Raw genomic sequence first — 27,075 nt, forward strand, 5'->3', positions numbered from 1 at the left:
AAAAATTTAGGTGTGTATTCCTAATGACCAACCTAAAAATGCTGTTTTTATCTATGGTCTAAAATACTTCAATCTAACTACTTTAAAAGATTTAGTTCCAGTGTTAAAAATAATCCCATCACTATCTCTTTCTGTTTGTTTTTACATGTTTTGCAGCAAAAGATCCACAAACTAATTCAGCACGTAAAAAATAATTTTACAAAACATCCAAGCCAACCTTTCAAATCCACTTTTATTTTCCTTTTTCCTCTTCAGATACAGAACTTTTCCACACACTGAATTTCTTGCAGCTATGAAGTCACTTGATGTTGGTCAGGTACCATTTTATCCCTTAAAATTTTGCTGGCATCAAAATATGACAGTTAACCAGTGTTAAATCTATAAAATATTTACATAGCACAGCACATTAAGCTTTAGACACTTGGCAATTAAACCACATAAAAATTGGACAAGACCCCCAACCTACATGTTCAGAATCAGGTGTTCACAGTCGCCACCTGGTGACTGTACATGGTTCAAAAGGCAGCAGAGGCAACAGGCAGTTACTCCGAAGGACATGGACCACTATTATCTGGAAGCACATTATGTTATCCCAGTGTCATGTACCACTCCACCTTTCCTCAAGGTGGTCTCATAATTCTGGAATGGCAGGTCCCGCTGATACAAAATGAAGACAGACAACACAACGTTTACTCTGTAGAGACATCCTAACTCCTACTATGCATGCATGGTGATCTTGAATGCAACTCGTCCTAAAAACTTGTCACGGTCATTCTGGGTTTTTAGGTTGGGTGATCCATCGATCTTGCACTCAACCATTACTTCTCTTACGTCAGCATCACTACCAAAGCCGACCTGGACGGCAACTAGTGGCTGCAGGTAGTTCCCCTGGCGAATAGAGGAAAATACATTAATTCAAATTCTACAGTAACTTTACCTACACTTTTTAGGAGCTTGCCTATTCTTTAAAAATTAAAAAAACAAACAAGATTTTAACCTATTAATCAGATGTATTTTTTTATCCTCTAGCTTTTTTTCCTTAACTGAATATTCATTTACTTTTACTTTTTTTTTTACTGATCAAAGTGTTTATGACTATGAATTTTCCTCTAAGCACTGCTTTAAATGTATTCCATAGATTGTGATTATGTTGTGTTTCATTATTTTTAGATACTCTATAAACTTGGTTTACGTTCCCTTCTTTACTCGAGTTAATAGAGAGGTCCCACTTCCTCCCTCTTTAGGAAGGGCACTTTTATTTCAATAATTTTTAGTTTTACTGTATTTGATCACAAGATATTATTATATTTCTATCCTATGAAACTTGAAGATGCATTTTTTATGATAAATTTTTGTGACAGTTCCAGGTGTTTGAGAAGAACATGTATTTATCTATTAATATGTTTGATAAACATGCGGAAGGTTACCTCACTGATGCTACTTAGGTTTCTAAATATCCTTACGGTTGCTGTTTAACTTGATGCAAATATACTCATAACTGTTTTGCCATCACTGGTTTCTAAATACAAGCCTTCACTAAAAGGAACTAAGGGCTAATTCCAGGGCCGAGGCAGGGAAAATACAAGATGAACCTGGACCCCTTGTGGTGCCAGAAAGTAAGTTAGTGCTGTAGGAATCCAGGGAACATGCCTAAAAGACACAGAAGCTAGAGCCAGTCTCCACCAGCCAAATGCGGGAGAGTTTTAGCACCAAAATAAATGATTATAACGTATTAACAGCTAAATTATGTAACAATCTATGAGACTATATTGATACCACTTCCCTCCTGACATGCCATTCTGAAAAGGACATACCATTTCTTCTGAGGCATTCGTGCCAAAAATGCACAACCTACATTTAACCATGAAAAACATCAGATAAACTCAAACTGAGGAACATAAGCCACAAAGTAAGCCCCAAAAGGCCTGCACTCATTTTTGAGGAGTTCAAGGGCATGAAGCAGACAGACTGAGGAACTGTTGCAGGTTACAGGCAACTAAAGATGTAAGAATGTAACAACCTGGACCAGGAAAACACTTTCTTGTGCAATAAAGAACATTACTGGAACAACTGGTGACATTTCAACATGGTCTGTAGATCAGATATTAATACAGTTCAGCTGATTTCCTTTGTTAAGTACATGATGGTTATTATGATAATGTCCTTACTTTTAGGAAATTCAATGTAAAGAGCATTTAGTGTAAAGAAGCACCGTGTTTATAACTTATGACCAAGGGTTCATGTGAAAAACACATATGGAGACTGATACGACAAATGATGTAAAACATCAACACAGGCAAGTTGGGTAAAAGGTTAATAGGAATCCTCTGTATGGTGCAAGCCACTTGAGTTTAGAATTATTTCAAAATAAAATTAAAAGTTTACTACTATATATGTATAACGGTAAATATATATATATATATATATAATACATATATATTTATATATAAAATACACTTAGAGAAAAAATGTGGAAGAAATTCCACTACAATAATAGTTATCTCTGGGTAATGACTTAACCACTTTTCTATATTCTTTAAATAAGCACACTCTATCACATGAAAGAGAAAATGCTATTTTGAAAATAATCATCTTTTAACTCATCTGCTTCCGTTCTGTGCTCCACTTGTAGACCTGGAGTCTTCATTTGCCATCACCAACGTATGTAAAAACCAGAACAGATGACGCACACATCACACAGGGCGTATGTCTATCTGACCCAGACAACTGACATTTTAATACAGATGTGCCGGCTTCCCAAGAGTCTCAACCACTTAAGAATTTCTAAATACTCACATGCAGTTTTTTCCCATAATATGGAAAATATTTTAAATCTATCGTTCCATTGGAAGGATAAGTTGATAGAAATGCTGTGCTTTCGCTCTAAAGTTGAAAACAAAAGAAACTCTTGTTAGGTCACAAAAAATAGTTTTTAAAAGTATATTTTTATTAAAGCAATATCAATTATGAACAGTATGGAGAAACTACAATGCTGTTTCAACTGCATTTGCTACAAGAGGATTTTTTGAAAAAAGACTTACTCATGTTGATTTAAACCCCCTGACATGAATTATCCTGATTTCCTGATTTATTTCCATGACAGTCCCTTTAACTTATAGCTGGATCTACTCATGCACTGTCTGTAAAATCATATCTGCGTTCCAACTACCAAATACCCGTTCTCTAGCCATTGACAGCAGAAGTGCACCAGTAGGTCTGGGACCAATGAATTCTAAAATGAAAATACTGTGCATTTCCAGACCGGGAAGCAATAGCTGCTACAACTCAGAATGTGCCACTCGGGCCTGGGAGGCAGCAGGTGCAAAACAACTATGATAACTGTAGTCAGAGGTAGAATGGATTATGCAGCTGATAAAAAATTCAAGGGAAAATTTAAAGTACTCTGAGCTAATACTCTTCTTATGCAATCTGAATATCACATTTTCCTTGAATTCTTTTATGAGCACATGTAAGTGAATTAAAGGTGTTACATGACTGCTGCAATTATATTCACGTGTTTAAAGATAAATTGTACAAGCACAAGGAATAGAATCAATATTTTATAATAACTATAAATGGAGTATAATATTTAACAATTGTGAATCATTCTGTTGTATACCCAAAACTTATGTAATATTATAAATCAATCATACCTCAAAAAAACTTTTATACACAATAAAAACACAAACCTAGTATTCTTCCTGAAAAATAACTAATTCACAAAATTTCTCATGTAACACATTCCGAATAGGTCCAGTATTAATGACTGTAACTTTACACATACTGAGTAGATGACAGAGACATCAAGTGATTAAAATCAGTGGCAATGTCACAAAGCAGTAATATAAAACATTACTAAATGTTTGAATTGTAGATGTGAATAAACTAATCTCTACTTGAGAGAGAAAACAGGAAACACTATAGCAAAACTAAGAATCTCCTCTTAAGGGAATGCCTACTCTCTGCTTACTTCACTGAACCACTGTGAAGTAGCACGTGTGTGGGGGGTGAGAGAAACACATGAATAAGCAATATAGACAAGGCAGCAAAGACGAATTTGATGACACTCCAAAAAGGGGGCAAGTTCTAATGATCCAGAACAAAAACTGTGAAAAGAACAAGCAATAACAAGGCTAAGAAAAGTATAGAAGCCTTTTTTCAACCACTATTCAAATACCATCTTATGTTGTACTCCTTAATTTAAAAAATGTGAAATCTAAAATAACATTTTACACAGGAGAAAAAAAGTCACTTTAATGTGTTTCTGTACATTACTTACTTTTGTTTAACCTTAGTATATGAGCTTAATTCCTAAAAACACAGAGATGTTCCCCAAAATGTAAAAGGTTTTCCTTGGGTTACAGTTTATTGAGCTCTTCAGTGTGTATGTTCAGCCAGATACGACGCTCAATTTATATTTACCTTGTTTAGGCCTAACAACCCTTTCGTGTGTGCGATCAATTACACAGAGGGGAACTGAGGCTCAGTTATGGCCACATGCTCAATGAACTGCTCCACTGGTTTGTATCAACACCATCAAGCTGGTAGAATTTTAAACTTGCATTTTATAAAGGTGTATCTGAACAATGATAAATTTTAGGGTAAAGCTGCATGTCATGGTTTTCTACTAGCAGTCACTAAATTCCACTGAAAACAAAATAAAGATTTAAAATGAATGCATTCTGTTTATTCTATATCACCATCATTTGGAAATCATTTGAAGAACACACACCAAATGCCCTAAGCAGTGGTTATCTCTGGGCAAAAATCTACCAAAATTTTTCCTTCTGTATTTTTCTAAATTGTCTTTAATAAATACGATTCATTTTTGTGAGGAAATTTAAAAAACTAATGACATAAATATGAATATTACATCTTTTTGCAGGAACCATTCTTTAAAATTAAAGGCTACTTTTAAGAGCATGTCCTATCATCAATGTTTTAGTGTTTCCAGAACTCTTAACTTGTATAAAAAGCAATTAAAGCAGATCAAAGTTAAGAATGTAAGACAAAAGAAATATACTACATAAAAAGTAATTCAACTGAAGAATTTACACCAAGAACACTTGATACAGACAAATCTAATGGAAAAGAGCAATATGATGATATGCAATAAAGGTTTCCATCTGTTCACATAGCCACACCTCTAAAATGTATGTATGCCACCTGGTTACTCCTTTGTAACTAGCCTATGAGTAATGCAAGATTTTATAAGCATTTCTTCCAATTCTGTGTTTTTTTCTAAAAACAAAAATATTCCACAACAAAACAAAAACTCTATTTTAATTAGTTTATATACTTTCCACACAACTCTTCAAACCAAAAGGGACAGCAACTGAAACTTGAGTCATCAGACCAAAATTTTTCATTAACATTTCTCCCAACTATTCTAGAAGCAAAAGAAACATAACAGATAAACAAGGAGAAAAACCCATTTATAACCCTAAGGGAAGAGTTACACAAAGTTGTTTATACTGGCCACAGGCTTACAGAAATGAAACCTTGGGAAAGGAGTGGAAAGCTTTTGCCCTTCTGGCCTGCGTATGTGTTCATTCTCCTTTCATGGTGGTGTTGGCCCCACAGACTCACTGGCTCAAGTGTATCTACATGGTCTGCTCACGTTCAGAGGTAAACGCCCTTGAACACAGGACACTATCATAAAATCGGCACTTCCGCCTGGCTGAGGGCTCACACCTGGCCTCGGGAACCTTCTCTTGGAAAGACTTGCAAGCAAAGGCGATCACAGAGTTACACATTTCCTAAATCTGTCCCATAGCTGAAACGTTTTCTTCTGTCTTAAGAGATGGCAGTCGAGTAGAGGCTCACTATATTTTTAGAAGGATTTGTATACCAAGAAAAACTCCCCTCAGATGCAGAATCTGGTTTTTAAGTGAGATTCTGATTTTTAATCCAAGTTTCCTACTGAGCTGACTACAGCATAAGGAGATCCAGTAAGTTGCCTATGGTTACCCTGCATACTTCAACCCAGATGAGAAAGCACAAAAATTCCTGGCTTTTTATACTACTCTAAACAACGAATAAATACTCAAAATAGATCAATACTCTAAAGCAGGAGTTCTCAAAGTATGGGTCCCAGACCAGCAGCATCACCAATACCTGGAAACTTAATTAGAAAAGCAAACTTTGGGGTGTCACCCCAGACCTACTGAGTTAGAACCTGCAGAACTGGGACCCAAAAGACCCTCCAAGTGGTTCTGAGGCATGATCAGATTTGAGAACCACAAGCAAGTTTCTGCCCAAATAAGAAATTCATTCATGATTAAAAGGGATTAGTTTTCTTTGGCAAACAACTTCAGAAGTGATTTCAATGTAACATTTCAATCAAGACACTTCTGTCACTATTAACTAGAGGTGGAATGCTAATATTTTATTTTACACAGTAACAAAATTAAATTTAGAACTTAACAGTTTCTCCTGAGAACTCTTACCCATCATTTACATATTTGTCTTAGTTGCACTTTGCAGCATGGAGAGAAAACAAAAGAAATCATGAAATGAAAATAGCACAGCACTCTGGAAAAAATAAAGTAGGGATAAGAGAGCAAAATAATGCCTCTACCTTAAGGAAAAGATACCGAGTTTCATTAAATCTCAGATGCCACTGATGTACACCAATTTATGTACTATTAAGAGAGAAAAAATTTTATACACTATTAAGACTATCAATTATAAGGCCAACCCCAATTTCAGTTTTATTCAGGTAGAAAAAAGAAATTGAATCTTAAAATCAATGAAATATGGTACATGTAAATATAAAGGGAAAGAGTGTGATATCAAGTGCACACAGAAAATAAGTCTTTTCGCATTATCATTAGCAAACAGAAGCTGGAGGAGTTTATTCTAAGAATGGCACTACAATGGACTTTAAAATATGACAGGGAAGGGAAAAAATGACTAAATTCATTAGACTTTTAAAGTATTTTTAAGATACACTAGAACTTCAACAGAAATTCAGTTATTTTCTGAATACTGACCTTTCCAGTACATTCTATCCTTGGTTCTCCTTGAGGCTTTAATCCAATTATCTAAGGTAAAGAAACACTGATTAACTGAAACATCACAATTGTATACAACAGAACCTCCTCCTTTGTTGCTGAGGACAAAAGATGGGAAGGCTGAGATGAACATTCTCTCTCTTCAGTCGACAACTCATGTCCAACTCTTGCGATCCCATGGACTGTAGCCTCCCAGGCTCCTTTGTCCATGGGATTCTCCAGGTAAGAATACTGGAGTGAGTTGCCATTTCCTTCTCCAGTGGATCTTCCCGACCCAGGTCTCCTGCATTTCAGGCAGATTCTTTACCAACTGAGCTATGAGGGAAGCCACTGCCTTAACATCTTTTACATTTGCCTTTTGATTTTATTTTAGAGGAATAGAATAGACTTTTCAATATAATAATCTTACCAATTATCTATCTCATTATAGTACTGGGGCAATTTAGAAAATTAAGTCATCAAAAAATTGACTGAAACACAGTATTATTGTACTTTGCTCCCCTTAAAATAATAGAAATCTTTACATTATTTATGTTAAGACATCACTAACGCAAATAAGCACTGCAAAGGCATAATATAAGAAGTAACTGTTCTTCATGAAAATGTTAGGTCACCACCCAACCATGTTTCCATAGGCTTCTACAGAACCCTACTGTATCAGATCTATAAAACACATACACTGAATGAATCCCATTTTAAAGATGGGACCATTCAGCTCTATGTAATGAAGCTACTTTCATGTATGTAGTTGAAATAACTAACTGTGTGAATGATCAGATATTTATCCAGGCATTTTGTGAGGATTTTTGACATCTTGAATTTATATGCATTTTAGTTTATAATTTATATGCATTTTAATGTGAATGCCTTAAAATATAAGAAAATATAAGTACTCTCCCCCAAAGAAAAGTAGTGTTGCAGCCTAAATAATAATTTCAAGAGCAATAACTATCTGTGTCCTTGCAATGACTGGAACAAACTATACTGGGATTTGATGCCCACCTACACTCCTTGTAGCATCTCAGTACTGATTCCCATTTGCCTTATAATATCTTCCTGTCACGCCCTGCCAAGTTCTGCCTCCATCAGCAACTACAGTCTCAGACCCTCATTATTCAGTGGACATACTGGCAAAGAAAATAAACTTGGAAGTTTGGCCCCGTGGGAGAAGGAACCAGAGCTTCTTCTCTTGGTTTTCTATTGGGAACAAGTGTTCCATTAAACTAGGTGTTGCGAGGATACTTCTAGGAGGCAATGATTACAAAAGGCATTCCTGTTAAAGAGAATAAATTCAATCAACCTTAAAAGCTGGATCACCTGATTTCACATTACAGTTTGCCCTTCCTACCCACGGGTTCCACACCTGTGAATTCAACCAATCACACACTGAAAACGTTTGAGCAAAAAAATTCCAAAAAGTTCCAAAGCAACACTCAAATTTCCTGTGTGTTGACAACTATTTTACACAGCATCTACACTGGATTAAGTGTAAGTAATCTAGAGATGCTTTTAAGTACACAGGAGGATGTGCACAGGTTATACACAAACTGCACCACTTTATAGAAGGAACTTGTACATCCCCAGATTTTGATGTCCTCAGCAGTCCTAGAATCAATTCTCCACAGATACCCATTTTAAAGATGGGACCATTCAGTCCCTTCAGTCAACTATGGATGACCATGAAGATCATTTCTTGTGTGGACTATGAAAACCCACTTCTACTTTATTTAACAGTATGTGGTATGTATGAGCTCCCTAGCACTTCTAGGGAAAGTAGGGGTCCCCTTCAAATAGCTGTTCACATTGCTCCCACTTGCTGCCCGCCTACCTTGCCTTTAGTTTCACCTCCACTTTAACCTTAATTCTTACAGTGCCTACCATGTGTCAGGCAATGTTTCAGAATGATCTCTACAGTGCTAAGGGGTAATCAGAGAACTGTCATCATCCACAGAGGGAGGGAAGGACAGACTGGAGGGAAGCCAGTCTGGACACCTAAGCATCTAGCTGGCTCTCCCTAAGGGAAACTCCTTATCTAGCAGTGCCAGCTTCAGAAGACTCAAGTTTCAGTCTTATTAGGGATGTTGACTTCAGTGATGTGTATACTCAAGACCCTGAGAGGTCTGCACCTGTTCAGGAACCTGCCTATTCTCTGAATAAATGACCAGGAATGATTTCACTCTTCAGGAGAGACCATGCAGGTATCAACAGGTTACCTGGATTGGAACACAACTCTGCAGTACATTTAGACAGTAGCAAGGCACAGGGTTAGGCGATCACTTCATTATGCAAGGAAAGCATCTTCCTTTTGCCCAATGACCCCAAGACACTATTACTTAGACATAGAGAACATTATTAGCTTCTTGGTTTGCTGGTGGCTATACAATTCAGGCACTTCTTCTGGACAACATAGCATAATGCTGGATAGGCTCATTTTAATACAACTTTATCTGTATTTTTACTATTAATTACATAGTTGTATACTGTAAAGCTATTCAGAAAAAGTTAAATGAGCCCAAAGTTCACAGATCTGCCATGGGATTTTAAATTACATTACTGTTCAGATGCGAAGATGAGCACAGCACACTAATACCACCATGCTGTGGGCACAACCCCCAGAATACCTGATGCCTGAAGTCCTGATCTACACTTAAGTGTGTGTGTGTAGCTAGCTCCAAAAGAGAAAAGCCGAAGTTGTGATACTCCCTAATTTATGACTAACTTATGAACCCACTGCTAACCTTTTACATAAGCTACCACCAAATGAGATAGCACTGAATAAACAGTTGTCAGCTTAATAGGAAATTAGAAAAAAGCAGCAGCAGCAAATTTTGTACATACTCTGTTCATTTTCACAAGAATACAAGGCTTTCCTTCTTGGTAGCCAAACGTGGGATCATCCACACCACTGCATGCTTCAAGTAAGGCAAGAGGAAACTGACATGCTGTGTATTCTGGACCCTTCTGCTCAAAAAAGGTTCCATTGGTACAATCTGTGAGATTCTTCTGTTCTTCTAAGCCATATGCTAAAAAGGAAATATGTATGTGTGAATAGATCAGTCAAAAAGGACCTTAAACACAACCAGAACTGTGTCACCCTTTGGACAATATTCTTCCAACACAAAAACAACAGGCCACGCACTGGGAAATTTTAGGGCAAGAACGTGAAGTCTGTTCCTCTAACTTCTAACGGCTATCCAGTGCTTTACAGTTTATTTAATTTCAATACAAACTGGATGACAGAGGGATCTCTTTTGTCACCATTAGGTGGCACCAGCCATGGCTACAACATTATCTGAATGCTTTCCATGTTCTTGGCCCAAAAGGTAAAATGGTGAGGAAATAAAAAGGCATGGCGGCCACCCTTACGGAGCTTACTTACATCGTAGTGGGGAAGACATTGCTCAATAAAATCATAACCGAAGGGCCTAAAGATACACGGAGCTATCTATATTCTATGTTCTAAACCTATATTCTAAACGGACTGCAACAGAGCTAATCAGTGACAGGGTCCATGTGAGGTAATGTTAGCTTACCAAACGGTGTTTTCAGCAGAGGCTGAGGTAACGAGACAGATTCAAAGTGACAGGGGAGCAAAATGGTTACAACTTGGAGATGGGGAAGAAAGGAGAGGCAGACAACTCAGTGGTTTTCAAATGTGTGTTGTGCACTTGGCATGGTGTTAAGACAAAAAGGTGGCACAGCAGTAAGCAGGTCTGCTGTGGTCTCTGTCCTGAATGAGCTTAGGCCACTGCAAGATACTCACTAATCAACAGTCAAGGCATGGTATCACAACGCCTCATGGTCAGTGCGTGGGGATAACTGGTACCAGAAAAAAAGCCACCTAAAATGAATTGAACCAAAACTGGAACCAAAATTTCCAAGTAAACACATTTAGTTTTGTCGTTCAGTTGCTAAGTCATGTCTGACTCTACCAGGCGCCTCTGGCCATGAGATTTTCCAAGCAAGAATATTAAGACTGGGTTGCTATTTCCTTCTCCAGGGGAATCTTCCTGACCCAAGAACCAAACCTCCATCTCCTGCATTGGCAGGCGTATTTTTTACCACTGAGCTACCTGGGAAGCCCAGTTAGTTAATTTTAACTATTTATTTAAAATTTGTTTGTTTGCCTGCTTGTCATGCTATGAGGCTTGAGGGATCTTAGTTCCCAGAGCAGTGACTGACCCCGGGGTTCAGCAGGGTAATCGAATACAGATTTTCCCCCTTAAAAAAAAAAAAAAAAAGGTCAAAATTTTTGCTTTCTTCATTTACGAAAAATTAGGATACCATTGGAACCATGTACCAATTTAAAAGCCAAGAATGACTTAGGTATTGGGGGAAGGGGGAAGGGGGTAAACTTTTACAACAGAAAAGAGCCACTGACATTTATCACTCCTTTTTTGACTTTTCTGGCACAATTCTGCAGAAAGTATTCAAGGCCTACACCAGTAGCCTCCAAGGGCCTCTCCTGTATATACTCTGTTGGTACAGTTCATCAAGGATCATTTTCGTATGATGCCAACTTCCACTTCTACACAAAACCTAGGTAAGTGCAAAGAGTTGGATGATAAATGGTCAGAATACGAAGATGTCCCTATGCTGGGCATGATGGGAGCACAGAAAGGTCATCTTCTCAGAGAGAGCAACCAAAGAACCCCACATTTTCAAGGAAAGCCTAAAGGAAGACATAAAGAGGTGTAGGTAAACGGGGGGGGGGGGGGACACGACATCTGAAAGGGATCTGAACTAGATAAAATGTTAAGTTCTAATTAGTATTTATAGGGGAAAAAACCAAGATAATGTATCCTTTAACAGGAGACTATCTTCTAAACATGAGAAACGCATCCCTAAGAACAACAATGACAATTCAAAGTTTAAAAAAAGGGAAGGGGGATGATGAACATTAAAGATATGAAAGTAACCCCCCAGTATAATAAAATAAGAACAGAAAATGAGAGAGCAAATACCCAACAACTAACAGAATAGTTCTAGAAAGAGGACCAGAAAAGTGAGGTGAGGAAATTTTCAAGTAATAGTAGTTTCCTCAACCGGAGGACCCAAGTCTTCATCCTGAAAGACCCCATCCAGTATTCCGCAAAATGACACTAGAGACTGACACCAATACAAAATTTTAGAACCGAAGACAATATAATCAAACACAAAAACAAAAAACAAACAGTGCTGAACAGAAAAAGGTAGATACAAAGGAACTATTGATAAAATTCTATATTTAAACTACAAACAATACAAGCAAAATGCAGTCACTTTCAGAAATGAAAGGACTAAAAACTTAAATTACATGTATATTTAAAATTTTTTAACTGAAATATAAGTTGAAATGTAATCCACATATAACATTAGTTTCAGGTGTACAACACAATGAATGCTTAAATTATTTGTATACATTGTGAAATCACCATGGTAAATCTAGTTAATATCTTGCTCCCACATACAGTTACAAATTCTTTTTCTTGTGATGAGGACTTTTAAGATCTATTCTGTTAGCAACTTCCAAATACACAATACAATATTGCCAACAGCAGTCACTGTGCTGTGTATCATATCCCCAGGGCTTATTCACATATAACTGGAAGACTGGACCTTCTGATCATCTTTCATCATTTCACCTCCGCCTCCTGCTGCCCTTGGCGACCACGTCTTTTTTGGATCTATGAGTTTGGTTTTCTTGTTTGTTCTGTTTCTTATATTCCACACATAAGTGAGACCATTTGTTGTGTGTCTCTGTTTGACCTATTTCACATAGCATCATGTCCTCAGGGCCCACCCACGTTGTTGCAAACAGCAAGATTTCATTCCTTTTTATGGCTAACTAGTATAGTGGTAAATATACCATGGAGCAGTATTCATGTATCTTTTCCTACAAAGTTATTTGAGAACATATGCCACCAAAACTAGAAAGTAAATAAAGAATAATAAAGCAGGAGCCAAGCAACAGTGAATCCAATTCAAAAATGATCAAACGAAGTCCCCAAATGATAGCTGGGTGGTGGATGCCTGAACAGAAACAAGTGCAGACTGCAGCAACGGCAAAGACTTAGGAAGGAGTTTGCAGCAAAAAGGATTAAGAGAATACCTCATATGACAATATACAAATAAAAGAGTTAGATGAAAGTCTTATGTAAAGACAAGTATAAAAAGGCAAACAATAATGAAAACAACTTAGTAGTTCAATTACTTTTGAATTGAAAATAAGGGGACATCTGAGGCATGTGAGCTAAATCCTCATCTAACATAAAAGGAAGTAAAGACAATATGTAAAAGTGGTAGGGGACTTCCCTGGTGGTCTAAAAGTTAAGAACCCACCTTGCAGCGCAGGGGACACAGCTTTGATCCCTGGTTGGGGAACTACGATCCCACGTGCTGTGGAACAACTAAGCCTGTGTGCCACAATGAGAGAGCTGGTGCGCCACAATTAAGACCCAATGTAGCCAAACAAATAAAATTTCAATTAAAAAAGTAAAGAAGAAAAGTTTTGTAAGAAAAAGTTCGAAAGCATGAAGTTATTTCCTGTTGAAAATATATCCACAATCAGATAATTTTTCACAGCCTCCAATGTTCCAATTCCAAGCCATGATCTCCACTCACCTGGGTGACTGCAATGGGCTTTTGACTAGCCTCCTTGGTTCCTCACCTAGAATCTAGTCTCAAAATACAGCCTGAGTGGTCCTTTAAAAATCTGTGTGAGTTGTTATTTTCTGCTTAAGAACTTCCATCTTGTTTGCTGTGAAAGTCAAAGAACTGAGCAACAGCCTCTAAGGCCTCCCTGACCTCAACCCCTACTACATTCTCCCCACTCACTTCATCCAGCCCCTCTGGCTTCCATGACAAACTTGTAACACACTGGACCTTATGAGCCTCAGGGCCTTCCCACCTACTGCTAGACAGCTACACGGCTAGTTCCCTCATTCTCAGAGTTCTCCTCAAACATCCCCTTTCAACGAGGCCTTCCCAGGCCACTCTCTTTAAAATTGTGATTCTCTTAACTCTATTTCCTTTCTCTGCTTTATTTTCCTCCACAGCACTTATTACTTTCTAACACACCACTAGGTTATAAAAACTCCAGGAACTCAGGAAATTTTCATTTGTTCACTGGTGGAAATTAGAGTGCTTAACATACACAAAAAAACCACATCCTCTGTTGAATAAAGCAAAGGACTGCAGCTAGAATGGAGTAGGGCAGGGAACTACTGTTTTAATTACAGGGCTTTCTTTACTATTTGTCTTTTAAACCATGAATTACACTTTCACAAAACATCTCTATTTAAATAATAAGTATATATTTAACTATCAAAGGAAAGAGATTTAGCAAGGTAGCTATTAGAAGGTACAGGATCAAAAGGTTTTTAAGATGGGAGTTGAGGATTTTTGCATGTTGACCGAAGGAATCCAACAGAGAAGCTAAACATATATACGAGAAGGATCAGTAATTAGCACCATGTTTCTGAGGCAGTGAGAGTGGACAGGTGGGCACAGATAAGAGGAAGGGCAGCTTCCCTTGTCAGAGCAAGAGGAATATCACAGTTGCAGAAACCTGGAGTTTCCACTTGAGTATTTCTACTTTCTCTTGAATCAGGAAACCAGATTATACGAAGAAAGTGAGTTAACAGGCGGGGGGTGGGAGTCGGGGGAGCTAAGGAGCTAGTTTTGAGTAGAGGTTGGAAATAATCCCTTCAGAGAATTTCAGCAGGTCTTCCAGGCAGTAGACTGGGTCCATTTGAGGGAGGTGATCAAGTGTTCACAGTTTACTTAGTCCTCAGAGGGCAGACTCGAAGGAAGGGCTCATCCATCTAGGAATTACATAGCTTCTTCGACTTGCAAGTTTATACAAATGGAATAAGAGGCAAAGGATTTTAGAGTACTAGCTTCTATAAAATTGAAATGAAAAACTATGGAACTGATAAGCCTGTCCAGTAGAGAAGCTGAGAGTGGAGAGACTGGAATAAAATAAAGGGATCAGTGAACTGGAAGTCCCCGAGAGGCAGACAAATAGTCAGGGCAAGTTACACAAGCAAACGAGAAGGTGATATACGGAGCTTCATCAGTGATCTTGGCAATGGAGTCCTACACATTCTAAGGAGCAAACTGCAGGGGAGAGCGGCTGAGGAAGAGCTGCCTATTCATTCAAATGCTAATACCACAGAGTTAGGGAAAGCAAAACGCAGAGAAAACTGGGCTATTCGAAAGCTTTACAAACCCGTAACCAGGGACGGAGGAGCCTGGTGGGCTGGAGTCCATGGGGTCACTAAGAGTCGGACACAACTGAGCGACTTCACTTTCACTTTTCACTTTCATGCACTGGACAAGGAAACGGCAACCCACTCCAGTGTTCTTGCCTGGAGAATCCCAGGGACGGAGGAGCCTTGTGGGCTGCTGTCTATGGGGTCGCACAGAGTTGGACACGACTGAAGTGACTTAGCAGCAGCTTGGGAAAACTAACAACTGGGAAGACTTCTTTTAGTGATAAAACACCATTCCTCACTCTCACACAAGCACTACTTTGGATCCAAAGGCCCAAATACTTAGGAGGCAAGATTTATAATATAGTTTTGCTCTTTAGTCAAATGCTATTTAACGCAGGTATAAATGTTATGCCTCAATGAACTTACTCATGTATTTATATAGGGTAGTTTTAAAAAAAAATCAAATCAACTACCCATTAGGTTTAGAACTCTACACTTTCCAGAAGTTGGAATATAAAATAATCATAAATTCCTCATCAATAATCATAATTCTACTTGCCCAGTCCTCTCTTTAGCAGAAAGAGAAAGAAAAAGGCAGAACAAACTCTAAGAACAATGTTTTTAAAAGTAATCATAATTTGGTACTAGTTTCTATAACAACTAGAATCTTTTACCTTACCCTAAAAAATCATACTTACGCTTCAGAAATTTCTTAAGGTCATCAATGTACCCTTGATAGGATTCTGCATCAGACAGGCTGAATGAAAAATCCAACGCCGACACTGGTTTTGGAAAAACCATAAGTCCTATAGAGATAAGAGAAAACGGGGGAAATTAACTGCAGCAAATTCCCTTCTCTCTTTCCTTCTCCTTACACTCTTATCTCTAAAAAGGAAGGTCTCAATAAATTATGTGGACATTGTGTTCACAGGTAGATTCAGAGAACCACCAAGAACTCCCCACTTATGTCTGACTACAAAAAGACATCTAAAAGGAAAGAATCCCAAAGTCTTCAAAGTCACTTCAGACAAAACCAATTAGAAACCACCTCTAAATCTTAGAATTGCTCTGGTCCTTAGTGAAAAGACACAAATTTTACTTTGTACTTTCTACTTTCATTTTCTATTCAGTGTTTTAGGGTTTGCCAATTTGTCGTTAATACATGGAGAAAATTTTAGCAAATCAAAATCTAAGCCCTTCTGTCACTGAAATTACAGCTCTATGGAAGCATTCATAAAGAAAGCAAACCTTATTCAACGAAAGAGACCTATACAATTTAAAATCTATAATTAAATATTCTTCTTTCAGTAATAAACACTGCTCTGTAACTAAAATGTAGTTCTCTCATACCGAACTGGCATATAACCACCAACAATTTCATATCAGCAATCAACAACCATGTCTCTAGAACATGTCTGCATGAGTTTATTAACAGAAAATGTAAGCATGTTTTTGTGCAACAAACACAATCAGGCTTCCAACTTTAAGCTTTCCTAGATTTAAAAGCATTAGATCTACTTTAAGTCTTGCACAAAAGGCTTAAAATAAAAAAAACCCTAAAATTTTCACTAGTCACTAAACATTCCCCATACATCAGTTACTATAGATAAGTCTTGCGTTAAATCTAAAGATAAACAACAACCAAGGCTATTTTAGTTTTCATTAAAATTTCTCAGACATCTAATTCATATTAGATCAAATCTATGTCTTTCAAATCCTAAATGCTTGCCTGTGTTGATTTGCAAGGCTCTTGAGTTAAACTCAATCCGATGCTACCCAATGATTTTCAAAAAGGCAGAGCAAGTCTTATTCCATATGTACACAAAAAAGCTCCAATTCAGTTACTACTTCAACATATCAGATCACTTGGATTTAGATGATCACAACTTTAGCTTCTCTTTGGGAGCTAACTACGCACACTTAAACACAGATCAGGGCTTCAGGGATCAGGTATTCTGGGGGTCATGCCCACAGCCGGAAGCCTGGTGTGCTGCAGTCCACCGGGTCGCCAAGAGCAGGACACAACGAATGAACAACAAGAACATGCCCACAGCATGGCTGTATTAATGTGCTGCGCTTATCTCTGCATCCTGTGAGGCAACATAATTTAAAATCCCATGGCAAAACTATAAACTTCTGATTCATTTAACATTTTCTTTATATTTAAGGAACTCAGTTTAAAACTGTATACTTAAAACGTATATTGAATACATTTTACTGCTTATATTATTCATGCAATTATAAATGGTTCAATATTTCTGAAATATATCCGCTTATGTTCAATAGTAAGGCAGCAAGAGAAATAATTATCTTAGAATTCATGTAGGGACAAAGAAAACAGGGCTATAATGAGACATGAGGGAAAAAATCAGCATAGAGCTGGTCCTAGATATATGGTCAGAAAGATTAACGGAGTTATTCATGATATTTTGATAAAATCAGCTAGACAAAGGAAAAAAGCCGTTAGAACAAACTGGTTGGGGAAACTGGTTCATTCTCGCTGCTGCTATGGCTGAGAAGTCCATGCAGTGAGCAAGGATCTAGACTAGAGTTCCTCAGCTGTGGTCCTAATGACATTCTGGATTGGATGAGTCTTTCTTGTCGGGGGTGGGGGGGGGTGGGGGGGGGGTTCTCATGCATTGCAGGGATGTTCAGCAACACCAGTAGCGCACCTGCAGTTGTGAGAACCAAAAATATCTTCAGAACAGCCTTGGGGGCAAATCACAGCCGGAACAGAAGCAGTGCTGGACAGAAACCTCCTGCAGATTCCCACCTTCCCTGACTTGTGTGCCCACTCTGCCTGCTGCCAAACTGTACTCCTCCATGGAGAGCCATCCCTTTGCTGCAATCTCCGGAAGTTGTTCATATTTGTGGGAATCAGCTACACTGGGTCTCCGGGCCTTACTGTTACCTACTTCCATAAAAACTGCCAGCAGCGTGAGGAAAAGGCCCATATGCAACAATGAAGGCAGAGCTGGCATTCAAATACAAACTTTAAAAAGAAGAAATATGGGAGGGAGAAAATGTGATTTAAGTAAGTGTTACAGTCAAGATTTTTTTCTGTACTAAAGTACATTCTCCAGTATCCTAGAGGAATTTTTTTCCCCATAAGACAATCAATAGAGAATAAACATATTAAATGCACACTCATTTTATTCTCTATTAATAGATCCTTATTTAATACTTGTGGAAACAGTGTCAGACTTTATTTTTCTGGGCTCCAAAACCACTACAGATGGTGACTGCAGCCATGAAATTAAAAAACGCTTACTCCTTGGAAGGAAAGTTATGACCAATCTAGATAGCATATTCAAAAGCAGAGACATTACTTTGCCAACAAAAGTCCGTCTAGTCAAGGCTATGGTTTTTCCTGTGGTGGTGTATGGATTTGAGAGTTGGACTGTGAAGAAGGCTGAGTGCCGAAGAATTGATGCTTTTGAACTGTGGTGTCGGAGAAGACACTTGAGAGTCCCTTGGACTATAAGGAGATCCAACCAGTCCATTCTGAAGGAGATCAGCCCTGGGATTTCTTTGGAAGGAATGATGCTAAAGCTGAAACTCCAGTCCTTTGGCCACCTCATGTGAAGAGTTGACTCACTGGAAAAGACTCTGATGCTGGGAGGGATTGGGGGCAGGAGGAGAAGGGGACGACAGAGGATGAGATGGCTGGATGGCATCACTGACTCGATGCACGTGAGTCTCAGTGAACTCCGGGAGTTGGTGATGGACAGGGAGGCCTGGCGTGCTGCGACCAATGCTTTAACCCAAGCTAGAGCTGAAATATATATAAGTAAATTACTCAGGGCAAAGTGAAACTGCTACTCAATATTCATAAGCATCACTTATAACTATATTCATCAATGTGGCTTTACTTTAACCCTCAATATTTATTTCTGTTTACCCTTGGCAAAAGACTCAAGATTTATCAGCCAAGTTTTTGTATCACTGTGTAAATATTAAAGGTCTTTATATCAGCATGTAAATATTAAAGGTCTTCGTATCAGCATGTAAATATTAAACAAATAAAAACTTTCACATTATTTGACTCTGAAATTTACCATCTCCTACCTGCTCTATAATACAGACTTCCAGAGAAGATAAAATATAATCCAATTTTGTTAGAACCCATAATAATCACAACATAATTACCTGGACTAGGAATCTGGTCACGATATTTTGGAACCTCATCATTCAGAGTCTGAAGCATGGCCCACATTGTGAATGAAAAGAGTGCAGCCAGGAACCCATAAAAGACTAGGTAGAAGAGCAAGATCAAACCTGTAAAAGAAAACAAAACTCATAAAACTTGAAGATACACACATTGTGTGTGTTTGTCTGTGTGTAATGAAGCCAAGGTGGAAAAACAAACCAACCATCGCAAGGCTAGGATTCCAAGCTTTGCCATGCACACAGCCAAGTATCTTCATATTCCAAACATTATGAATTTGCCCAAGCAAGGGGTATTTCAGCAGGCAGCACCCACCCATCCTGTGATCCCCTCCTCTCCTCTGATACTTCCAAATACAAGCAGCTTCCACAGATCATACTAATTCAAGATCAGAGCTTGAAAATTCCAGCACATAAGGGAGTGTTTCCCAAAATGAATTTGATGCCCTCCAGAAAAAAGATGATTTTAGGTTGGATAAATCCCCTTCATGTGTATGTGAGAAACAAAAGAATGAGCATTATCAACCCTGTATTTCATAATAATTATCTGCATAAATTTGAGTTTTGAAAAGTGAGTTGATTTAAAGAATAGCCAGGAAGCATGCAGAGAAGGCAAGTCATGAAGATGGTTATCAATGAATAAAGTTTAGGAAATACTGGCTGAGTGGAAGCCTCATGCAGAAGTGCAGAGAGGACAAGATGAGAACAGGCACTCTGACCAGGGGGACTTGACAGCTCCACTGCTAAGCACGAAGCCAGAGCTGGCACACGCAAGTTTCATATAAAGGGCCTAACCTTCTTTTTTTCTTCACAATCTGGAAACACTAAAATCTATCCCAAGCCAGTGATTTCTTTTGTGAACATCTAGAATTATTCTTCTCAAATGTCTGTAGTCAAAGATCTAACATTGTAAGTGGTCACCATCAAGATTATATGCTACAATACATTGCTAACGTCACACATTTACATTTGAACATTTAAAAACTGATCAAAAAATATTCAATTAATTCCCAGGTATGGCAACAGTAAAGAACACTTAATTCCCCAAAGCTGAATTAACATCAGCTTTATTTTCCAGTCTTAACATAAACTTGCTTATTAATATTTGTCCTTGAAGAAAGGCTAGAGGAGGCATTCCCCTAGGATCTATGGACCCTTCACCCTCACCCATTCCCAGCAAAGATGAACTTCAGAGCTTCTGAGATTTCTATAAGAATACATTTCTGAATACATCCATTTTTCTTTGTGGAGTTTATTCTTGTGATGCTCAAAAGACCCTGTGACCTCAAACAAATTGTGGCAAAAGCTAGATAACTTTCATTTGTTACCTGCAGGCCAGAAAACTGTTAGGGGAAAACAGTTAAAGCAATTTCATCTTAATTCAGACTGGCATTCCCCATCCTCCCCCGCCCCAATTACCAGGAGGCCAAAATAGGGAGCGAAAGGACAGAAGGAAGGAGCACAGTACGTTCACGGCAGACAGCAGCACTTCCCTACCACACAGAGCGATCCTGCTGCAGAAAAACAGAGGAAAACCAACCTCAAAGCCGTGATCAGTTTACTGTAAGGAAAACGAAACAGGTAAAGCCCAAAGCTGGTTTAATGAGATACAGGGAAAAGCCATTCTTTCAGATTTGGCTCTTTGTAGGAACTAACAGATACATTCCTCCACACAGCAGGCCAGAGCACAAATAAATAAACGTAATGAGTGGGGGCTGTGTTCCAATAAAACGTCACTTAACGAAAACAGGCAGTCGGAGGCCACAGGAGTTTGTCAACTGATGAAGTTGATAGTAAACTGGAAAAGTTTAATACAGAAGTGCTAAGAGTTATTTAGCAGTGCTTTAAAGTCATCTAAAAGTATTCTTATCATGCCATTTTCAATTTTGATTTTCAGTTTCCAGGAAAAATAATGTAAATGAAATTTATAAAAGCAACAAGCAAATGAGCACATAGCAAGCACAAACAAAAATGTTAAAACTCCCTATACAGTCAGGTTCATAAAAACAGACACACAAATTAACAGCCATGTCCCAAACCTGATGCCATACACTAGTGGCCATTAAGTCAATTGTGAATGTGGGCAGTGTACAACAAGTAAATAAGTGATTTCCAGCACTGAAGCCAATTTCCCCTACTTGATAAGATACTATTGCCAAGAACCAAACTTAACATTGAAAAACTAAAATTAACCTCACTTATAAACACCACATCCGGGCTTCCCTGATAGCTCAGTTGGTAAGAATCCACCTGTAATGCAGGAGACCCTGGTTCGACTCCTGGGTCGGGAAGATCCCCTGGAGAAAGGATAGGCTAACCACTCCAGTACTCTTGGGCTTCCCTTGTGACTCAGCTGGTCAAGAATCCCCTGCAAAGCAGGAGACCTGGGCTGGATCCCTGGGTTGGGAAGATCCCCTGGGAAGGGAAAGGCTACCCACTCCAGCACTCTGGCCTAGAGAATTCCATGGACTATAGAGTCCATGGGGTCGCAAAGAGTCAAACATGACTAACTTTCACTTTCATAAAAACCACATATGAAAGACCACTCACAAGGATGCCAGTAACTTTTTATCAACTTAATCTTCTTCCTCTAAGGAGAAAAAAAAAAAAAACTGGAAAATAAAAACAGAAGTTATAAACTGCTGTTCTTACATGGGGGTATCTTGCAGTTAGTTTACTCAGATGCATCCCTGACAATGATAGGGATAAAACTGAGGGTACCTTAGATAAGGAATGGGCTTCCCTGGTGGCTCAGATGGTAAAGAATCTGCCTGCAATGCAGGAGACCTGGGTTTGATCCCTGGGACGGGGAAGATCCCCTGGAGAAGGGAATGGCTGCCCACTCCAGTATTCTTGCCTGGGGAATTCCATGGACAGAACAGCCCTCCATGGGGTCACAAAGAGTAGGACACGATAGCTCAGTTACAGGTAGGGCCGAGGGGACCTAATAAATGTGCCACGCCCCCCTCAGTGCTGGTTAATGTGAGCAAGGGAAGTCATTAGGCTTCAAGGCCTGGACATCCACATTCGTTCAACACACTTTGAGACTGTGTGATCTGACTCCCTACTTCTTGCTCAAACTTCCTAGTTATCTAGATACCAGAAAGGCTATGCCTTATTCCCAGAGAATTTCGGTAAGAAACAATTTTCCCTGGGTAAATAAAATAGCAACCTGCTTACAGTTTTATGGACTGTAGCCTACCAGGCTCCTCCGTCCATGGAATTTTCCAGGCAAGAGTACTGGAGTGGGTTGCCATTTCCTTCTCCAGGGGATCTTCCCAACCCAGGGATAGAACCCGAGTCTCCCGCATTGCAGGCAGACGCTTTTAAGGGCTTCCCTGATGGCTCAGAGGTTAAAGCATCTGCCTGCAATGTGGGAGACCAGGGTTTGATCCCTGGGTTGGGAAGATCCCCTGGAGAAGGAAATGGCAACCCACTCCAGTACTCTTGCCTGGAGAATCCCATGGACGGAGGAGCCTGGTAGGCTACAGTCCACGGTGTCGCAAAGAGTCGGGACACGACTGAGCGACTTCACTTTCACTTACAGTTTTAAAAAACCTTTTTTAAAGCAAAGGCAGGTATAACTTTTTAAAAAAATCAATTATATGGACAAGTACAAATTTAAAGTCCTTTGTAAGTTTAAATTTTTATAAGGAGCTATTTATTGAGGTATAATTCACATTTCATTCACTATGAGTGGAAGTGCTTGGTCATATGGTAACTGTTTAGTATTTTGAGTTAAGTGCTAGACAGTCTTCCAAAGCAGCTGTAACATCCTACGTTCCCACTGGCAGAATTCCAATTTCTTCACATCTTTATCAATACTTCCTAGTGGGTTAACTTGCATTTCCCTAATGACTAATGATGTTGAGCATCTTTTCATGAGCTTATTGGTCATTTGTGTCTTCTTTGGAGAACTGTCTATTCAGACTGTTGGTCCATTTTTATACTGAATTTCCTTTTTATGTAAGTTCTAACAGTTCTTCATACATTACAGACATGAGCCTTTTGTCATATACACGATGTACAACTATTTCCCCTCATTCTGTGGGTTGTCTGTTCACTTTCATGAGAGTGTCCCTTAAAGCAGAAAAGTTCTTAATTACAAGGAAGTCTAATTTACTTTTCTCCTTGGTTGCTTGGTTTTTGGTATTATATCTAAGATACCATTGCCTAAGCCAAAGTCAAGACCTGTAGCTATGTTTTCTTCTAAGAATTCTTAGTTTTAGCTCGTTTGGATCTTTGATCCACTGTGTATTAATTTCTGTACATGGTATGAAGAAGGGAGAGCCAAGAACTTCCAGATGTACAAGCTGGAACCAAGAACTTCCAGATGTACAGGCTGGATTTAGAAAAGGCAGAGGAACCAGAGATCAAATTGCCAACATCCATTGGATAATAGAAAAAGCAAGAGAATTCCAGAAAAAACATCTGTTTCTGCTTCACTGACTATGCTAAAGCCTTTGACTGTGTGGATCACAACAAACCATGGAAAATTCTTTAAGAGATGATAATACCATTCCACCTTACCTGCTTCCCGAGAAACCTGTGTGCAGGTCAAGAAGCAACAGTGAGAACTGGATGGAACAACAGACTGGTTCCAAAGTGGGAAGTACATCAAGGAGTACATCTAAGCTGTATACTGTCACCCTGTTTATTTAACTTATATGAAGAGTGCATCATGCAAAATGCGAGGCTGGAAGAAGCACAAGCTGGAATCAAGATCGCCAGGAGAAAATATCAACAACCTCAGACATTACCACTCTAAGAGAAGGAAGTGAAGAGGAATGGAAGGAATAAGGAATCAATCCTTATTGATGAGGATGAAAATGGGAGAGTGAAAAAGCTGGCTTAAAATTCAACATTCAAAAAACTAAGTTCATGGCATCTGGTCTTACCATTTCCATTTCATGACAAATAAAATAGGCTTGGAGGGTGGGGGAAGTGGAAGCAGTGAGAGATTTTCTTTTCTTGGGCTCCAAAACCACTGTGACTGAACAACAGCAAAGAAAGAATTCAGTTACATTGTTTTGCATATCGATATCCTGCTGTCCCAGGACCACTTGTTTAAAAATCATTTGTTCCTCACTGAACTAATTAATTAGCACATTGCTGTTGTTAGGTCGCTAAGTCGGGTCAGACTCTGTGACCCCATGGACTGCAGCACACCAGGCTCTTCCACTATCTTCCAGTATTTCCTGGAGGTTTCTCAAATTCATGTTCATTGAATCAGTGATGCTATCTAACCCATCTCATCCTGTGCTGCCCGTTCTTCTTTTGCCTTCGAACTATTTATATTATTAAAAATACATGTGTGTATATACATATACACTCAAATTTTATATATTTATTTAAAAAAATATGGTAGTATAAAACATATTAAACAAGATTAAATAATTTGCCTAAGATTAACTTACCAATAAGAGAAACACCCAGACCAGTACCTCTCCATGTGGCACCTTACCTGGTCTGCTCTCCCTGGGAGCCTCAAGCAATCAACCTTTTGCAATCAAAACTCCTCTTCTCTGAAGTGCATCATGCAAGCATTCTGCGTTACTTCAGGTGACAAAAATTTACATGGAATAAGGTATCTGTTCCTGTTCTCCAAGAGTCCAGTTACAAGCAACAGACATATAAACATAGAGAAAGAATTAACTGTCTCTAACAGGAAGAGGAAGGAAAGGATTTCATCAGAGAAGGACTCCTAGAAAAAAGCAAGTTGGCTCACCAAAATGGAGAACAGGAGGGCGCTCTGGGCCACAGATTAGATGACTCCGCAGCAGGAGCAGCCAGGTGAGTATAACTTTGCGCCTCCCCCCAACACACACACACACACACACACACACACACACACACACACACACACACACACACACACACACACACACACACACACACACACACACACACACACACACACACACGAGCAGCCAGGTGAGTATAACTTTGCGCCTCCCCCCAACACACACACACACACACACACACACACACACACACACACACACACGAGCAGCCAGGTGAGTATAACTTTGCGCCTCCCCCCAACACACACACACACACACACACACACACACACACACACACACACACACACGAGCAGCCAGGTGAGTATAACTTTGCGCCTCCCCCCAACACACACACACACACACACACACACACACACACACACACACGAGCAGCCAGGTGAGTATAACTTTGCGCCTCCCCCCAACACACACACACACACACCCCTCCCCCGGTGCCCAGCAACTACACACACACACACATACACACCCCGCCCCCCCCCATCAACTACCAACAGTAGCAGCACCAGCTACTCTTTAGCAGGAGCAGGGAGCATGGGGCAGGGGGAGTGGGGGCAGGCTGGGATTCAAAAACTGGCCAAGGTATTGGATGGGTTGGTAAAAACCTCAAGGAGTAGAGGGAATCTCTATACCTCGACCAGTTCTTGGGTACTTCTGCCTCATCCCTGAATGCTGTGACAGGAAAGTCTAAATACAAACAGGAGGTGCAGAGAACCAATAATTACCAAATATTTGAGGAAAAAACTAATCCAATAATGTACCAAATGCAACAAAGTATAACAAAAATTTACAAAGTGGACTTCTACATAACCTTTGAATTAAAAAGACAACAAAACATGAAATATTCAAAATACAAAACAATAATGCAGCCGAAGCAGAACACAAAGGAAAATCCATAGCTTTTTATGAATTCACAAAAACCCCAAGACTAACCAAAAATGTCAGGTTTTAAATTCAAGACTAAAATAAATTCAAGGGAAAGTAAGAGAGATTTAAGATAGTATCACAAGTTAATTGAAACAAACGCATTTAATTTGATCAATAAAACCAGTTTCCAACTAGTAAAGAAAGTGAAAGAAAGTGAAGTCGTTCAGTCGTGTCCAACTCTTTGCAACCCGTGGACTGTAGCCCACCAAGCTCCGCTGTCCATGGGATTCTCCAGGCAAGAATACTGGAGTGGGTTGCCATTTCCTTCTCCAGGGGATCTTCCTGACCCAGGGATCGAACCCAGGTCTCCCACATTGCAGGCAGACGCTTTAACCTCTGCGCCACCAGGGAAGCCCCCAAAAACTTGAGAATAAATGAAATATATGATTTTGTGAGAAAATAAACATTTGCAAATCAGAAGTTTTTACAAAACAATAAACAGAGCTCTATTCTTAAAAGAGATACCACATCCAAATGGTTTTAGTTAGTTCTCCCAATTTTCAAGAAATAGATTTTTTATACATAAGCTATCTCTTTTGGATGCTCCATACGTTACCTAAATATTTATAAGGCTAGAATTCTCCAGACACCAAAACTGAACAGCCAGTAGTTACACAAGTCTCACACATTATATTTTATTTCACAAATGCTTACGTAGAGCTTACATATTATAGTGTGATAATGACAAAGGAACAAAGATATAGATTAGTAACAAAACGCAATATCCAAGAAAGGATCCATGTAAAATGCATGTAAAAAAGTTGGCATTTCAAATCAGTGAGGAAATGATGGGTTATTCAATATACTTGGGGATAACTGGTCAGGAACAGTGTATAAAAGATTGCTAAATTTGTAATAATATTTATTTAAACAAGTAAAATTTTTAAAAGAATTAAGTGAACATGTATAAACCTCACCCAGATTCTACATAAGTAGACAATCTACTATATTCATCTATCTATT

The 27,075-nt window shown here is 38.9% G+C and overlaps 1 protein-coding gene across 1 annotated transcript in view; it reads right to left on the minus strand.

The window, feature by feature from the left end:
- Positions 1 to 213: 213 nt before the first annotated feature.
- ATP1B3 (ATPase Na+/K+ transporting subunit beta 3) overlaps positions 214 to 27,075 on the minus strand; it is a 36,811-nt gene continuing 9,949 nt past the window's right edge. Inside the window, exons 2-7 of the mRNA XM_019961534.2 lie at positions 19,364 to 19,492; positions 15,913 to 16,020; positions 9,855 to 10,039; positions 6,996 to 7,046; positions 2,797 to 2,883; positions 214 to 888 (exon numbers count right to left, since the gene is read on the minus strand). Coding sequence (XP_019817093.2) covers positions 718 to 888; positions 2,797 to 2,883; positions 6,996 to 7,046; positions 9,855 to 10,039; positions 15,913 to 16,020; positions 19,364 to 19,492 — 731 coding nt within the window. The 3' untranslated portion in view covers positions 214 to 717. The remainder of the gene's footprint in view (positions 889 to 2,796; positions 2,884 to 6,995; positions 7,047 to 9,854; positions 10,040 to 15,912; positions 16,021 to 19,363; positions 19,493 to 27,075) is intronic.

The sequence above is a fragment of the Bos indicus genome, chromosome 1 (assembly GCF_029378745.1).
Source record: "Bos indicus isolate NIAB-ARS_2022 breed Sahiwal x Tharparkar chromosome 1, NIAB-ARS_B.indTharparkar_mat_pri_1.0, whole genome shotgun sequence".
Lineage (NCBI taxonomy): Eukaryota > Metazoa > Chordata > Mammalia > Artiodactyla > Bovidae > Bos > Bos indicus.